The following is a 16,949-nucleotide window of genomic DNA, read 5'->3' as shown; positions in this document are numbered from 1 at the left end:
TCCAGCTAATCAATGTCTGTCTTGTACTGGAGGGCCCAACACTGGTCACAGTAATCAGATGTGGTCTACTGAGGAGACTGAAGTAGACGGACGCCTGTAAAGTTGAAAGCAGACAACAGACGACCCTTTATTGCTAACGCACACACATACTTATAGTCACATATTCTGCAAAGTCACTGTACACGCGCATAAACATAAGATATAATTGGTTATACTAACTCTGTACACGTGCATAAACATAGGACATAATTGGTTATACCAGCTAAAACATGTGAAACTTGTCTCAGTCTAATTGGTCAAGATAAACTGCCGAATTGAGGTTCTTTGTGCCAAGTTCCCTTTATTGTGGAAAGTGCACCTGTGTTCTTCTAATTGGCATCTTTTTTTTTTTTGTCTTCTTGTTTATTCTGTTCAAGGTTTTCTAAAGGCATCTGGAATGCTCTTGCGACCATTAGCTAAATATGTGTCTGCAGTCTATGGAGTGACTAATAAAGGGGGATAATTGTTTCCCCTGATGTAGTGGCTACCCTCCTGTTAGTATAGCCCAGGATGTTACTGGCCTTCTTTGCTGCCATGGCACGTGCTGGGTTGTGCTTAGCTTGCTGTCCACCAGTGCCTCCCAGGCTTTTTCAGCAGAGCTGCTACCTCACTGGTCAGTCCTAGCCTGTTGCAAGTAGTTAGTGTGTCCTGGGTGCAGGACTTTGCACCTGCCTTTTTGTCAAATTTCTTCAGGTTCCTGCTTGGCCCGTTTCCCCACCTGATCCTGCTGAACTGCAGCTCTGCCCTTGGGCCTGTCCACTAAGGTCTCATGGTTTGGCGTTACCTGCAAAGCTGACGAGGGTGCACTCTGTCTCCTCCCTGGGGTTATGTACAGATACTACACAGGACAAGGTCCCAGGGTAGACCCTAACAAACTACAACTTCTGGGTAGGGTACAAAACTTTAACCGCTACACTGTGACCTTGACTCCAGCCAGTTCGTCACCCATCTAATTGTCTGCCCATCCACCCAGGTAAAGTACAAAAATTATGTGGGAGACCATGTCAGATGCCCTACCAAAGTCAGTATAATACTCTAACTTCTTTCTCATGTAAGAAACCACTTTGGTATAAAATAGAACACTTAGGAAGTAGTTAGCTGACAGTACTAAAGGAATTCTGTATCAAACTCAAAAGAAAGGATTTAGATCTCTAAGGAGAAGACATGCCAGGAACTCTTTTGACAACATAAGTCTTAACAAGCCTCTTCAAAGAATTTCTTATGCTTGAAAAAATGGTGAGAAATCTGAAAGGCTCTCTATCAGAAAGAACATTTGGACTTGTTTGAAACAAGATTTCGATTACTATTCAGCCACCATGAGGGCAACTTCAGCTCACTGAGCAAGAGTCAGGATGTTATATGTGTGAATAAGGCATCTGGTCAGTAAGCAGAAACAGGTTAATTCAGAATACAATGCAAGTTGTATTAATTAAATATTGGTTACTGTGCTAAGATATGAATAATTAAGTCTGAACAAAGGTAGTCGAATGTCATGTTCCAAACATCAAAATTATGGCTGCAGAAAAAACTCACATGCATGTTTTTAAATACAGAATAGCTGTGTAAAACATTGTATATGAACTAATGAACCAATGACCTATTTCAGTACTACATACCCTCCCATGATTTCGCTTTCCACTTCTGAATATGTCACAACTGTTGCAGAAAACCACTAGGACAAGGTTTGGAGTCTGGCAAAGATAGCCAAGGGAGGGGAACGATCATTTATTTTACTACATAATTTTTTATAAGTACCCACTTTTGTTCTTCAAAGGCCAGTAAGAGTGTGTGAGTGTGAGAGACAAGTGCCTTTCTATCCACTTCTACCCCTTCTTTGCATATCCTTTATGAAGCTCAGCCAGGTTTTTAAGTAGTCTTCAACAGTGGGATTATTTTAGCAGTCCTCTGCAGAGTTTTTCCGAGCTGCTCAACAGTGCATGTGGAGAGGCTGAACCTCAGGTTCCCTCTTTAACAGGCAGATAAATTATTTCTGCTTTTTATACATGGTGTCTTTGGAGATAAGGGTTAATGATCTCTCTGACAAATCTAGTTATTTGTTGCATATTTATTTCATATAATCTTCCATTTTTCCACAGGTTTGCTTTAGGGACACTCAGATGTTCTCTACACATTTTGTGGACTTCCACCTTTCAGAAGTCTGTGAAGTGTGGAGCTTAAAACGAACAGTATGTCTTCTAACATTTAAAGGGCTTTTTGCTGCCAAATTTTGTTTAAGACTGTGCTATTTTGGCAGACTGAGATGTTGCCCTGGGAATATCCATGAAGCCCTGAATGTTTCATTCTTCCTGTCCTACTGCATTTAGAATAAAGGTATTACTGTGTTCAGTTATGGAGGTTCACATTGCTCAGTGTAGTAAGATTTATGCTCATACTAAGATTTCCATGCTAAGCCAGTGCCTTCCTACTTAATTGTTAAGGTGATTTATTTTGTCGGCTAGGCAGCTTTTGAGCTATATTCCTGTTTTCATACTGTTGTTAAGTACCATACGTCCATTTGTCTGTTTTCTTGTTGCTGTTGCAAGCCTCTTGTAAAACCATTGAAATTAAAAAAAGGTTTTAAAGTGGAAAGCTGAATTTCATTCATGTTTTGGGTTTAGCCCTGCTTTCTGAGAGATCACTTTTTCACTGCAGCCCTTCCAGCTCACCGTGGTCGAGACCCACCAGCGTATCTCCAGGACAGCATGTGTCAGCAGCCCAGCAGTCGTCAGGTGAGAGCCAGGCAGCGACCCGCCTGTCCCCTCAGTCTGGGAAACCCTCACGACAGCTCCGGAGGGAGACTGGGAACCGGCTGGGGCAGGGACTGAGGGCTCCGGGGGCAGCCGAAATGGGGCTCCTGGGCAGAAGGGCTGCGGGGAGGTTGGTCAGGGCCAGTTAGGGCAGTGACACCCTACGATGCTTTACCTTCTAAAATGCGATTTGCCTATTATCCTCCCCCCCCCCCCCCCCCGGTGCTTTTACGTAAAGGATCTTCCCTTCCTGCCCCTGACTGACAGCCAGAAAAGCTGCCACTGGTTCTCCCCGGGAGGACCGGCCTCGGCTCCAACCTCCTCCGCCGTCTTCCTCCTCCCCCTACCCGCTCCTACGGAAGGCGGCCGAGGCGGTGCTCCTCCCCAGTCCCCTGCCCGTCCCCTGCCCGCAGGAACAGCAGCCGCAGCAGCATGGTGGTGCCGCCGCTGCTGCGCGTCGTCATCATGGGGCCACCGGGTTCCGGGAAAGGCACCGTCTCTTCTCGGATTATCAAACATTTCGGGATGAAGCACCTCTCCAGCGGCGACCTCCTGAGGGACAACATGCAGAAGAAGACAGGTGGGAACGATTCGGGGCGCGGGGTGGGGGGTGGGGGGGCGGCGGGGACGATCCGGGGCGGGCGGCCGCCCGCCCCGGATCGTCCCCGCCGCCCCCCCCACCACCCCCCGGCCCACGCAGGAACCGGCCCCACGCCGGTCCTTCCGCTCCGCCGGTCCTTCCCCTCCCCGTCCGGGAAGTCCCTGGGGGCCTTGCTGCTTCCCAGTCCCACCAATATGTGCTCCCCGCCCCGGAGGCTGGGCGCCTTCACGGCAGCTCTACCAGGAGGCCAGAGGCCACCGAGATGGGCCTCGAGGCTGCAGCCGAGGATCCTCTAAAAAGCTGTCACTTGGCATCCTCTTTGTAAGCGTGAACCGGGCTTATCTGTTTTTGGTTTGGTTTTTTTGTTTTGTTTTGTGGTGGTTTTTTTTTCCGGGCGTTTTCCTTGTTTTGTAACACACACCTAATCCTTAACTCCTCTCTTGAAAGGGAAAAATATTCATGTTTTTAACAGGCGGGGCAACGGGAGGGGTTCTGGGCAATCAGGCTTTTTCAGATCTCCATGAGATGACTAGAAGTAGAGGCACCTAGAGTTACCAGCTGTTCCAAAATTAGAAGGCCTCTTCTGGAACTGGCAGGCATAACTGTAGTGCTGCTTTCCAAAAACAAGGGGCAAGATTTTCAAACTGCTTACCTTGTGCTTTTTCAATTATTATTACCCTACAACAAGTTCATACTGTGCTTAGGTTTCAGCATGGTCTGTGTTTGCATACAGAGTTGCTTGTATTAGGTAATGATGTGTGTTATATTTACTGTATGGTCGTAACTTGACCTCTGGCTCTCTGTTGAGATGCCACAACCCCTCTGGTGGGTTTTTGCGATGATGGAAGGTCCCCTCCTGACTGCCGCATCTGCTTTTCTTCACGGTGGGGTCGAAAACCTTGTAAGAACCATTTCAGGTTGCATGTGATGAAGTGAGGGTATTGTTATTTTCAGCACTTTGAAGCTGCAGAGGACTGCAAGTATTTCTGCAATGTTGTGGCTAGGTAACCAAAGCTAGGTTTTGGAGGCTTATAAGCATGTTTGAAATTGAAAAATTATTGGTATTATGAAATCAGTTGTGATGTGATGTGATTTCCACATCTCTTTTCACACAAATTCTGTTTGCTCTCGAAGAACAATGACTTTGGCTTAGTTGACTGACTTTACTACAGTTGATAACTACAAGTTAAATATTTGCTAGAGCACCACCTGTGCAGGCATATCTGATCACATTCATGCTTTTCCTGTCTGATTGCACAAGCGTAAATTTTTATTTACAAAGTGTCACAAAACCAAAATTGTTGCTGTTAAGAACTTTCAGTGTAAGTTAAGACCTAGTGAGAAAGAAAGGTGTTGCAGAAGATTAAGGAAATAGGTTATTTACTAACTACTTCAGGTTTTGTGCTGTTTTCAATATGTCTCGGAAGCAAGATCAAAGACCACCAAAATCAAGCTGAAGGGTGCCTGAGAAGAGGAAATTGCAAGTGGAAATACCCCATTGCTTGATTTAAGGAGGCAGCCATGAAGTAGTGGAAAGAAAAGTGATATGGCAAAAGTGTTCTAGGTGGGTTGGACAGATGAAAGAATGTGAAGGAGAACCAAGATGTGAAATGAAAGTGTAACAGATGCGTTAAACCTTGAATGTGAGGAGAGAAGCCAGTGGAGGGTGTAAGAGATGATGAGGTTTGCTCTGAATTAGCTAGCGTAGAAGTTATAGGAATCTGCTACAGAGTTTTTCATTCACTAATTAACCCAGATGAAGTTCTGTTAATTTTATTGAAAGTGAGTCACTCATTGCAGAAATGGTCTCCAAAGGATTGAGATCAACACCAAGGTAGCAGGGGTGCGTAGTACGCTGAAGGAGGGAGAGAGACTGAGAGGCAACTCGCAGAGCTTTGACAAGTTTAGTTGAGGCAAAGAGTTTGTAAGTTTTGATTATCATAGAAGAGTCCTGCAATTCCAAATTCTTTGGGAACTGTGTTAGGCTAAGTTGGGCAGTTAAAACACTTGAAAAATTAAATATAACTAACAACAGTTACATGGTGCCATTTTTGGCATTTGCTGTCTTGTGAAAATGGACTTTGTCTGTTGAAGAGTCCTGTTGAACATGTGAGCGCCCTAAGCAATTTGCATTTACTACCACATTCTGCTGCTTTGGAGAGTGGACAGTCTGTGACCACCTCTCTAGTGCTAAGCAACCTGTTGTCTGAATGTGGCTAGAGCTTGTTTGCTGTAATGTGGTGAGGACATGCCAATCTTTTGCAATACTTGAAACATGGATACCTGTTATCACCTAGACAGGAAGGAAACCCATGTTGCTTTTAATTCCAAAGATTGCCATGCCTGTAGTGGTTTCAGACCCAAGCTGAAAAAAACCAGAACAAAACAAAAACAACAAAACCTCACAAAACCCCACCTGCAACAACAAGGGGGGAAAGAAAGGGAAAAAAAAAAAAAAAAAGGCAGCTATGGTCTAGTATACAAACTTTTCATCCTAACATACAACTATTTGGGTACAGCTGTGCCTAATTTTTTCTTCTGTAATAGTGACTTTCTGAGGGACCTGAGGTTTATAGAGACAGGCAGCATGTTTCCAGCTCTGTTGGTCTAATAATAGGACCTTACAGCTTGCCATACTCCAAACATCTCTGGGTCCAAAAGCTCATCTGTCTTTCCAATGGTTAGTACCGTTCTCTGTCAACCTTGCCTTGCACATATTCTTAGATCATTGTGGCTAGAGCAGTGTTTCAGTGTAAATCAGTAACAGATCCAAGCATCAAGTACACATTAAACTATCTAGACATAATTTATTCCTCCTCCCAGCCTACTTTTGCAGGGTACATAGTTCAAAGTGCACTCACTAGAATAGTAAAAGAGGTACGACTTGCTGACCTCGAAGAAGGGAGGTAGGGAAAAGAATAGACACTTTGTACCCAGGCAGACAGTCACCTTCTTTCCAGTTTGTCATGCGCTTGAGGACTCCAGGACCAGAGTCTGACTCTTTTCCACATTGTAAGGATTATTTGAAATGTGACCAAGGTGCATAGTGCCTATTTCTAAATGGCCTTCAAACTTTTCAAAGCCTGACTCTAGATGTGAACGTCCAATAAGGAGAAATTTTCCCTTTGTTACTTACTTTTTTTTTCAGCACCAAAGCGACTCTTTGCATTATTTGAGGACATCTATTGCTTTTCAGTTGCCTCGTCTGAGAAGGGGCCTCTGTACTATTGCACATTCCAATCCTGCGTCAAGTGATGGGAGTGGCATTCTTCATTGCTTTCTGCTGAAAGTGGTTATATCTTGTGTTGGTATGTCAGTCCATCCCGTTTTCTCTTCTGTTTAGTTTACTGTACCTAGATCTGAACTGGCTGCAAGTAAGGGCTTCTGCAGATCCATAATAAAACCAATCTAGCTGCTATTCGGGGTGACTTACGTAATTGGGTAATTGTTTTATAAACAAAGGCCACGGAGACTTTGTGCTCTAGGACACAACCCCAGCAAATTAATTTCTTCCCAGCTATACCCATGATTTGGGTGAAGTACGGTATGCTGCCACCTGTCATGTAGAAGCATGGTGTGATATCCAGAACTGTGATTGGTGGATGGCATTTTAGTGAGCCAGTAGGCTAAATAACTGGTATTAAAGGTTAGTCAGTTCCATGGGAAAATACTAGTGTCTGTGTGCTCCCATAAATAGTTTACATCTATAAACATCCTCCTGTAACTCCAGAAATTGTAAAAATACGTTATCTGGCAAGCGTGTCCCATTGCATACTGCTCTTTTAAATACCAAAGGCATTTCTCTTCGTAGTGAAGTCATAAGTTAATAACTAGTCACTAAACTGAGAAAATAACTTTCTTGACAGGAAATCTCAGGGCTGGTATCTTAATGAACTTTTATCCTTTACATTGCTTCTTTTGAGGACTCTTTTACCTAATGGCCTCTCCTGATTTTAGTTTTGGAGACGCAATACTTCAAATACTTATTAGTACTATTCAGAGGGTGTGGGTGGGGATAGAGGTGTGCTGAATACCCTGTTGCCATCCATGGAACTATAGACCTATCAAATTAATCTGATGCATATTTGCATGATCAGATCCTGATCATCTGTTTTCGAATTTCAGCAAGCATACTGTCTGTCTTGTTTACAACTTTATGGTTCTGCGCCATCCCGATCAAAACAAATTTTTTGAGGGCTTGTGGGCTTTTTTCCGCTTGCTGGAGGTCAGAGATAGTGTAATGTGACTCCTTTTACTTTCACAGAAGTTGGAATCCTTGCCAAGTCCTACATTGATCAAGGGCGGCTTATTCCAGATGACATCATGACACGACTGATGCTGAATGAGCTAAAAGGTCTAGATCGGTACAACTGGCTGTTGGATGGTAAGTCAGCATATTGGATATTACTACATATGGAGAGAAAATCTGCACTGGAAAGCTTGGAGTGCTTTGGTCGCTTGTGGTTAGCTACACTCCAGTAGCCATCCTTGAGTCATAGTAACTGGACAGTATTTGTTGCCAGCTGCTTGTGAAACGTTCAGCAGCCAGTCTGCCCCAGGTTCTTTGGCTGTAAAATGCTTTGGGTGCATCTCACCTTCAGAGCTTCACAGGGATGTTTAATTCATGTTGAAAAGGGTAGTTCAACACTCCAGTAAAATTTCAGAACTGGCAATTGTGGTAATTCTTATGCTTTATTCCCCCTTTAAAATACACATGAGAAGTTGCTTTTTTTTAAAGCCTTTTCTTGCTAAAGTCCTTGGGGAATGGAACACTTTGAAGAATGGGGCTGAGGAATTCTTTAAATAGAAAGGTAGGTATGTGATGCAGCAACAAGGCAAGTATGGAAAGCAAGTTCTGCAGCAGTGCAGTGTGTAATAAATCACTAACAAAAACACTGCTTAAGTGCTCTAAAAGGTATCTTTCATTTGCTCTTTGGTTCTGTTCTCTAGAGTGAAATGTTCTGCAATTCTGCAGCGTAAGCTCATTGCTTCCACATTCACAGTAGAAAGAAAATGCATTTGCCACTGTCTTCATGAACTGACTGGCTTGTTACCCCAGCCCATGGGAGTACAGTTGGATGCACAGCACAAAGATAGTGTCTAGGCTGGATGTAGTCGCAACCTGCCTCAGTAGATAAAACTAAAAAGTTGTTGGTGTGGCTTTTTATTTACAGGGAGTGAGAAATCCACAGTGCTTTCTGTCCCTTAGTGCTTTATTATAATTGCTTCTAGTACAGCGATCTGTTCTGGTGGCTTTAGTCATGGTTATGTTCCTCCTTAGTGAGGACAAAGGCTTAATTTCCACAGTGAACAGCACAATGAAACCTAACCAATAAGGGAAAGAGCTCAGATTTTTTCTTTTCTTTAGTTCCAGGTCCTGTGTACACACAGTTCCAGCCTTCTGGATCTGGATGTGTAGCAGTATTAGCTAGGCACAGTGGCAACTCTTAACAGGAAGATGGTGTGGAGGCTGTAAGAGAATAAATCAATTTCTGCTGCCTGTTAACATGCTGCCTTCTTTAAACTTTTGGAGCAGAAATTTTGTCGGCATCAGCATTTGTAATGAGACTCAGTGAATTACACTAGGGATGGCTCTGGCATAATCGGCTCTGTAGGAACAATACTGTTTTGTTGAAATATGTTAAGCAGAAAGTCTTTAGATTGATAACTGCAACTCAGAACAAACAGCTGAGGTCAGCTAGGTCAAACTAAATAGAGTTGCTGAGCTTCTTCTATGCTTACTTAGCCAAATATCCATTTCCACTGCCTTATGATAGGCTGGCTTCTAGAGTCATAGCAGATGTAGCAGTCCAAGTCATATGTGTGTGGGTATGATCTGCTTAGATTTATGTGCTGTATAATTGGGGCACTTTTCTCTGTGTCCCTGGATTCTTCATAACTCATCACATCTTGTAGATTATTTTTTTTGGTATCGAGAAAACACTGTATGCAGCTGTCCTGGTTTCAGCTGGGATAGTTAATTTTCTTCTTAGTAGCTGGTACAGTGTGTTTTGGATTTAGTGTGAGAATAATGTTGATAACACACCGATGTCTTAGTTGTTGCTAAGCAGCACTTAGGATCTAAGTTAAGGATTTTTCAGTTTTCCATGCTCTGCCAGCAAGCAGATGTACAAGAAGCAGGGATGGAGCACGGCCAGGACCACTGACCCGAACTAGCCAAAGGGATATTCCATATCGTAGAACGTCATGCTCAGTATATAAACTGGGGGGACTTGGCCGGGAGGGGCGGATTGCTGCTCAGGCATCAGCCAGCACGTGGTGAGCAATTGCACTGTGCATTACTTGTCTTTTCTTATTTTTTGTTTTTTGGTTTTTTTTTCATATATTTCTTTTCATTACTATTACTATTATATGTTGTTATTATTATTGTTAGTATTATATTTTATTTTACTTTAGTTATTAAATCATTCTTATCTCAACCCACAAGTTTTACTTTTTTTTTTTTTTCAATTCTCCTCTCCATCCCACTGGGAGGGGGGAGTGAGCAGCTGCATGGTGCCAAGTTGCTGGCTGGGTTTAAACCACGACAGCAACAAATGCTGGTTCAGTTTCAATGAAATGCTTTCGTAAAAGCACTTTAGTTTGTTGGGGAAGTTTCTCATTACTGAGTCCCAAAGCAAACTCATTTTCCAGCTGCATAACTAAGATGTGTGGTGGCTTGTCAATAGTAAGAAAGAACAGCAGTGCTGGAGTCCTGGCTTTCCCTCTGCTCATAACATTTAAAAGCATTTCCATGAGATAATGTGAATGTGAGAGAAATAGGATGAGGGCAGTTGATAACTGTGATGCAAACCAGGTACATCGGACTTGATGCACAAGCAAGAACTTGGACTAAGTTAATCAACTCTTTCCTTTTGTGATGTGTTAGACAAGACACAGTAGCCTTAAGACCATAAAATGTTTTTTTTTTTTCTGTTTTAAGGCTAGTTCTTGGCAAGTTCCTTACTCAGGCAATGGACTCATAAACCAATGTTACATAAGGAAGACTTTCTTAAGTTTGTATCTATCAGTACTTGCCTTTGTGGAGAAGTTTACTTGTATAGTATGATGAAAATTACAAGCTACTGAAGAACATGAGACTCTGCAAGAGCTTTGTGGGTAGAGGTATTATTGCAGTGAATCAGTAGTGCAGTAGCATGGTCTGCAGTACCTTTGACCGCTGAAGTTCTTGTGGTCAATTTTTCATTTTAAATTCTTTGTGGAGACCTTGGTTCTCTTGTTCTCTGTCGTGTGTCCTGTTCCCCCCCACCCCACCTTAAGTTCCACTAGATTTCTCTAGTACTAACATGTGCCTTTGAAGGCACGCTACTGGAGCCATGGGGCAAAATGCAGTGTCTTTTAAGTGAAGCGGGAGACTCCTGTTCAGCCCAAGTGTTCTCACAGTCATTGTCCCTGAGGATAGTTTGATACACTAGACTTTCCAGAACTCTTTCTAAAGCTACTGTTTTATGTAAAATTAATCCTGGACAGCTTCTGGTATATATATTGGGCTTACTGCAACTGAATAAAATAGGTTTGTAATGGTCACCTTCTTAAGCCAGACTTACACAACTATGGAAGTAAGAGTTGTCACAAATGTTTCTAGGTTGTTCCAGACCTCTGAGCGAACTGCTTGTGGCTTTTATTGTTCAAAATGTGTACACAGTGCTTTTATTCAATATAGTAGTATGTAGTGCATATAAGTATGGGGTCTTTTTGCATTTGTTACACTTTTGGGAAGATGATCAACTGAAATGAAGAAATGGAAGCTGGGAGGTGTTTACAAGTTAAAGTGCCATGACACACTGAAAAATATTTGGAAAAATCTGATGTCTCTTCAACCTTTAGAGTATGATGATGCTTTTTTTTTTTTCTGTCTCGCAATTATTTTCTGTAATGACTGAATCCAGGTAATTCTCGCTATAACTCTGCCTTTGGATTTTTACGGAGTTGTTTCCTTTAAAAAGGTTTCCCCAGAACGGTTGCTCAGGCAGAAGCCCTGGATAAAGAATGTCAAATAGACACTGTGATTGACCTAGATGTGCCATTTGAGACCATAAAATGTCGGCTCACAGCACGTTGGATCCACCCTGCTAGTGGCAGAGTCTACAATCTTGAATTCAGTCCTCCCAAAGTGCAGGTAAGCAATACATGTCAGTGTTGGCACTAAATAAATGTTGCATTGCATTTGGTAATTGCAGTAAAATACTGTTTGCATATGTTGTTGCAAAACACAGTAGCTCAGAAGAAAAAGGCTCATTTCATCTCTTAGAAGCACAGAAGCTTACTGGTAACAGTCTGCCTCTGAGAGTATGTTAGTGACCTGGTAGAAGCGCCAGCTGATGGACACGTGTTTGTCCCCTGCAGAATGAAACACCATGGAGTTTAATACACTCTTGTTAAAGCTGTTCACTGATCTGGAATACTCTCAGTCTGGCACACTGGCATAGGAGTTGGGGGTGTTCTTAGCCTGTTCTGCAAGTTTGCAGCCTGTACAGTCCAAAATGTAGTGTCCTTTTCCTTCCTCCAGAGGACTCATTTTTTTTATCTAGGAAGCACACCAAATCATCAGAGGAATCCACTTAACACTTTCCCTGTGTTTATATTTAACCAGCGTGGGTATTTTCAAGGGAACTTTCAAGGGAACAGTTGTCATACTGCAAAATTAGATGTAGAAACTTGCCAATCAGGGAAGCTTCTCAACAGATCAAAGAGGTTATGGCTTGAGATATCCTAGAAAGGAATGGTAAACTTGAAGATAATGATCATACATTGTTACTTTAAGATTTTTGAGGAACTCAGATTAGCCTTAGTGCAACTCAACTTAAGCTGTATTTCATCCTTAACTCTAAATACCTGTTGTAGCATCACATTTCACCTGGAAGCTCTACTAAGTTACATCAGAAGTATGGCAGGCCTTGTAGTTTTCGGACTTCAGTGTTGCAGGAAAAGAGGCCAGCTGAAATAGCAGTTAAGCACTGGAAGTGAGCAACTGGAAACACTGTATTGTTTAAAATATGGTAGTTTAAGTCATGATTATTTTTAATTGCAGAAGAGCATAGGCAAGCTGCAACAGATTATCAGACCTACCAAAGAGTGGACTTCAGCTACAACAGCTTTGCTATTAGGAACACTCCACTCTACCTTCTGCTAATAAGCAGGCATATCACAACATGTAAAGTAGATTGCAATTTTTAAGTGAAATCATGGAATGGAGCTGAACAGCTGAAATACAGTTGTCTCTGTTATCTAATAGACCTGCAAAATGTTTACTTACTCAACAGAACCAAAAGATGATGGCTTTAGAGTTAATGCAAGGCTGAAGGCTCAATACTTGATAGATACAATGAAGGCATTAGGATGGCTGCCTGCATGGGTGCTAGAAAGGAACACTTGAGTGTTTTAAATTATTGTATTATGTAAACAAGGTAAGTTTGACCATATAAATCCATCTCTGGTATGATACAGATGTTCTGGAACAGATATTCTTCACACATTCCTGTCCTGGTTTCGGCTGGGATAGGGTTAACTTTCTTCCTAGTAGCTGGCATAGTGCTGTGTTTTGGGTTCAGTATAAGAACTTCTGGAACAGAGAAGCTTACTGAACATTGACGGTTACTTATTTTCTGAAACTGCCAGAATGCAAGTAGGAAAGGAAAACATTTTTGTGGTCTAATTGGCTTTGTACTTGCAAGATCACTCATGTTTCCACTCCAAATGTCAAATTAAACTTGTCTTTAGCGAAAATAAAAATTCTTGAGAATTTAATTAATATGTATGAAGGAGCACAGAGTCACTTGTATCTGTGGTGGGTCATATTCTGTCCTTAGATGCACAATGATTCAATGCACCTAAGAAGGAGCCAACTTTTATGGCACTAGCTAGTCCTTTATAAGATATGCCAGTGGTCAGCAATTTCTTCAGTCATTGCTGGTTTCAAGGCTTAAAAACTAAAACTCTGTAATCACTTAAAGCACTTCAGTAAATTGGAGGTGCAATGTGCAGTGAAGTAGGAGCTATCATAGTTCACGCATTTGGTCCCTACCTCTGTTTACTGAAGCCTACGAAAACTTCAGCTGGCTCTTATGCCATTTTTTGTACGGCTGTTGCTAAATGATAACTCTTCCATTTTGTGACTTAAAACTAAAGGGCCATTAACTCCTTTTCCCGTTTCAGTATTCTCAGAGGTCCAGTTGGTCTCTTGCTTGTTTCTTGTTATGCAAGAACATATTACCAATAATATTGTTTTCCCTCATATATGAAGGTTTTGTCTACATATTTCCTATATTCAGCAAATGTTCCAGAGGACAAATCAGTCAGGTTACTAATGACCTGATGTTCATTGCAAATACTGAGAAAATAATTTTAACTGATGGACTGTTTTACTGGATAGTCAGCTTCTTATAATCCAGATAAGATATGGGCAGTAGCCTTTCTCTTTATAAGCAGAAATCTACACCTTAACTAACTGCAAACTGATCATAATTTAAAAAGAAAATTACACAAAACAAACAGAAATAAGAAATATACACCAGTGTTTGCTTTTAACCATAATTAGGGCATTGATGATATTACTGGAGAGCCACTTGTTCAGCGTGATGATGATAAGCCAGAGACAGTTACCAAGAGGCTGCAGGCTTATGATGCACAAACAAAACCTGTTCTAGAATATTATCGGTAAGTAGTAAAATCTATTCTTCCACATTCGCGTAGAGAGGAACAGATCTCTTCGGTTACAGAGATTTGCAACAGTGAATGTGGTATGAGCAGCAGTGCATCTTTCATCAACTCAGTAAGAAATCAATCCAGTAAAATGAGTAAGTTTTCCACTGTTGCGTGAAACCTCTTCGCAAGCCTGCTTAGCAGAAGAGCCTTTCACTGCAGCCATATTTGGCTTTACAAAGAGCACTATGCATTATTCAATACATTATAGTACTGTTCTGAGCAACATAGCTCTGGTTAGTAAGGTAACAGAGACAGTTCCTTTTTTTGGAACAGTATTTTCTCTTCTGGATGTGTAAGTAGAAGGCCTTCTAACAAGGGGTCCAGAAGTGATATGCAACAGAAAAACTGTTAATAAGGATTTGAAAGTGGCTGTTCTAAGAACAGGAGACTGTCATGGGCACAGCTAGCAAGACTCTTTGGGAATAAGTAGCTATTTGACCATACTGCCATTTGCACTGTGGAATAACAAATTATTAGTTCTTTTAAGACCCCAAGTTATACAGAAAGTTTCTCTTAATGTAAAGCTGCAAATATCACAGTGCTAATATATAGATAATAGTAGGTCACCATGTAGAGTTTTGTAGTCTTATCTTGCCTAGACAAAGAAATCAGACTCTGACAACATCCTGAAGTGACTGTCCTTCCTCTATCTCCATATTCACCACCCTTCATTATGCTCTACCAAAACTGTTGAGCAGAAGACTAGAAGCTCTGTCTTTGGGGCAGTTAAGTTTTAAAGGAGTTTTTCTGGATTGACAATGATTTTCCTGACTTAGATAGTTTTCTGAAGTGAAAAATGCCTCAAAGCACCACAGTAGGACATGGGCCTAAGATATGGTTATTATTGATAACAACATACTTCACAGATATAACTAGCTACTAGAATTAATTCAGAATAACTCGATTGTGCCTGGTTCACTTGCTTGCTCTGATGCACTTTCTTTGATCCTCAAAGTGTAACTTTACTCACGGTTGTTTAGATGACTGCTGTATAGCATGTGCTATATGATTGCATTGCTGCTTCTTATTTTTACACTTCATAGTTTGTTATTAAGTACTCTGTGGACAGCTGTCAAGTTTTGTGAACTGATGTGGCCAATAGCTCACTCTTTGAAGAACACAGTAATGCATATCCACCCTGCACTCCCGATGTTATAGCTGTTCTCAGATGTTAAATCACATGCATGTTTACACACTCCTGCCAGGGCAATCTTAAAGTGAGGTGGTGATCTTGGAACAATTAAACAATTTGACTTCTGTAATGCTTTCTTCCTTTTCTTCCTTAGGGAAAAAGGGTTATTGAAATCCTTCTCTGGAACAGAAACCAATAAGATCTGGCCACATATCTATGCTTTCCTCCAAACCAAGTTGCCAGATGTGAGCCAGAAAGATGCTGCCACTCCCAGGTGAAAATAGGTCTAACTTCTGCTCATCTGTCATAGCTCACACTTGATTACATGAGATTCAGCAATCAAGGATTTCTCTTAAGTAGTCCACCAGACTGATCAATAATCACAAGTCTAATGTTGTCATTAACTTACATTATGATAAAACTTTGTTGCCTGTGGTTCTCACTTTAATGCTGTATTTTTTTATATTAAATATACCTAATTTTTATAATATAGTAACTGACTTCAACAAAAGCAGCTACTCTTATGTCTCTTACTCAGAAAATATTTATGTTTGCAAATATTGACTGGTGAAGGAAACACATTGCAGAGTACAACGTAATTACAAAGCACAAAGATTGATTTACTCACTCATGAAATGTAGTGTGAAGCAATGACAAGGACATGAAAGCATGTTTCTTGAATATGTGATTAGTTGGGGCCAGCCAGAAGCTGTGGGAACCATGACCACCACTCTGTAGAAAGACATTTCAGACCAGAACTGGCATACATATAGATTGATCTTATGGAAGACAGTCACCTTCTTTTAGCTTTGCTTGCAGAGATATTAGTTGAACTTTCTGCTGGGCTTAAATTACCCTTAACACTTGCTTGGATGATAGGCCTTATTACCATGTTTATATTTCTGCCCTCAGAGCAGCTATCTTGCAGGCATGAGAAATGGAGTTTCAATGATGTGCAACACATTTGGTAAAGCCTCTGTCTTTGTGCAGCTGTGTAAGACTTCATTAGTAAAAAGACAGCAGGTACTGAACAGATTGAGTGTAATCTGGTAAATTGGTAGCTAGATGATCTTGACTAGTGAATGTGTCTTTTCTACTACCTTTGAAAAAAAAAAAAAACCTGCTCATTGATGCCAGTGCCAGGACTCCCAGTGATCAAAATATTAACATTGTCATATTACTGTAGCAAGTTTTATTGTAGAAATTGGACTGGTTTTCACCAGTTCATACAACTAATTCATTTCTCTGACCAGCTCTTGTATTTATTTATTTTCTAGATAACTGGAGTTACAAACCTCCACAGGCCACACCTTTTAACAGTCTAGGTAATGCAGACATTGCTATTTTTCAGTGAACTCCCCTGGCCTTTTTTATGCTCACCAGATTGAGAGTTTCAAGAATAATCAGCATAACGTGAGGAACAAACAACTCCATCTAGGCAACAACTGAAGTAGCTGTGTCCTACTAGTGCAGATCCCAATCTCCTTTTGCAGTGACTGTAAACAACTACAGAGCTGTGGTGCTGACATACCTCAGACTACATTTGCATGTGTAGGTATAGCATTATCAATATTGAGACACATTTGAGTCTAAAAAGGATGGTCACTGTAGAATTTGTAAAGCTTTCCCATTACTATAAATGAACAATATGGGCAGCAACTATCACTGCAAGCAGCTCTCCTTACATTTTAAAGAAAGCTTACCA

The 16,949-nt window shown here is 41.4% G+C and overlaps 1 protein-coding gene across 5 annotated transcripts; it reads left to right on the top strand.

Annotated features, from left to right (window-relative positions):
* Nucleotides 1-3,051: 3,051 nt before the first annotated feature.
* On the top strand, nucleotides 3,052-15,755 carry AK3 (adenylate kinase 3). 5 transcript variants are annotated; one of them, XR_011323299.1, is made up of 6 exons: nucleotides 3,053-3,366; nucleotides 7,652-7,771; nucleotides 11,355-11,527; nucleotides 13,946-14,064; nucleotides 14,811-14,926; nucleotides 15,399-15,755. XR_011323299.1 is itself a non-coding variant. In XM_069776806.1 (5 exons), the coding sequence occupies exons 1-5, from the start codon at nucleotides 3,219-3,221 to the stop codon at nucleotides 15,520-15,522; spliced, it is 684 nt and encodes a 227-aa protein (XP_069632907.1). In that variant the 5' UTR covers nucleotides 3,059-3,218; the 3' UTR covers nucleotides 15,523-15,755. The 5 variants fall into 5 exon arrangements, 4 of the variants coding, with proteins under 4 accessions (XP_069632909.1, XP_069632908.1, XP_069632907.1 ...); XM_069776806.1 differs by lacking the exon at nucleotides 14,811-14,926 and having other exon boundaries at nucleotides 3,059-3,366; XM_009914701.2 differs by lacking the exons at nucleotides 3,053-3,366; nucleotides 14,811-14,926 and adding an exon at nucleotides 6,584-6,695.
* Nucleotides 15,756-16,949: the final 1,194 nt, after the last annotated feature.

This window comes from Haliaeetus albicilla, chromosome Z (genome assembly GCF_947461875.1).
Source record: "Haliaeetus albicilla chromosome Z, bHalAlb1.1, whole genome shotgun sequence".
NCBI classification, from domain to species: domain Eukaryota; kingdom Metazoa; phylum Chordata; class Aves; order Accipitriformes; family Accipitridae; genus Haliaeetus; species Haliaeetus albicilla.
The sequence above is the reverse complement of the archived record's forward strand: the minus strand, read 5'-3'. Positions and strand labels throughout refer to the sequence as shown.

Excerpts from the sequence above, each read along its gene's own strand:
- AK3 (XM_069776806.1), top strand. The coding sequence starts at position 3,219 with ATGGTGGTGCCGCCGCTGCTGCGCGTCGTCATCATGGGGCCACCGGGT. Across the intron at positions 3,367-7,651 it reads CAACATGCAGAAGAAGACAG|AAGTTGGAATCCTTGCCAAG; the intron begins GTGGGAACGATT and ends TTACTTTCACAG. Across the intron at positions 14,065-15,398 it reads CCTGTTCTAGAATATTATCG|GGAAAAAGGGTTATTGAAAT; the intron begins GTAAGTAGTAAA and ends TTTCTTCCTTAG.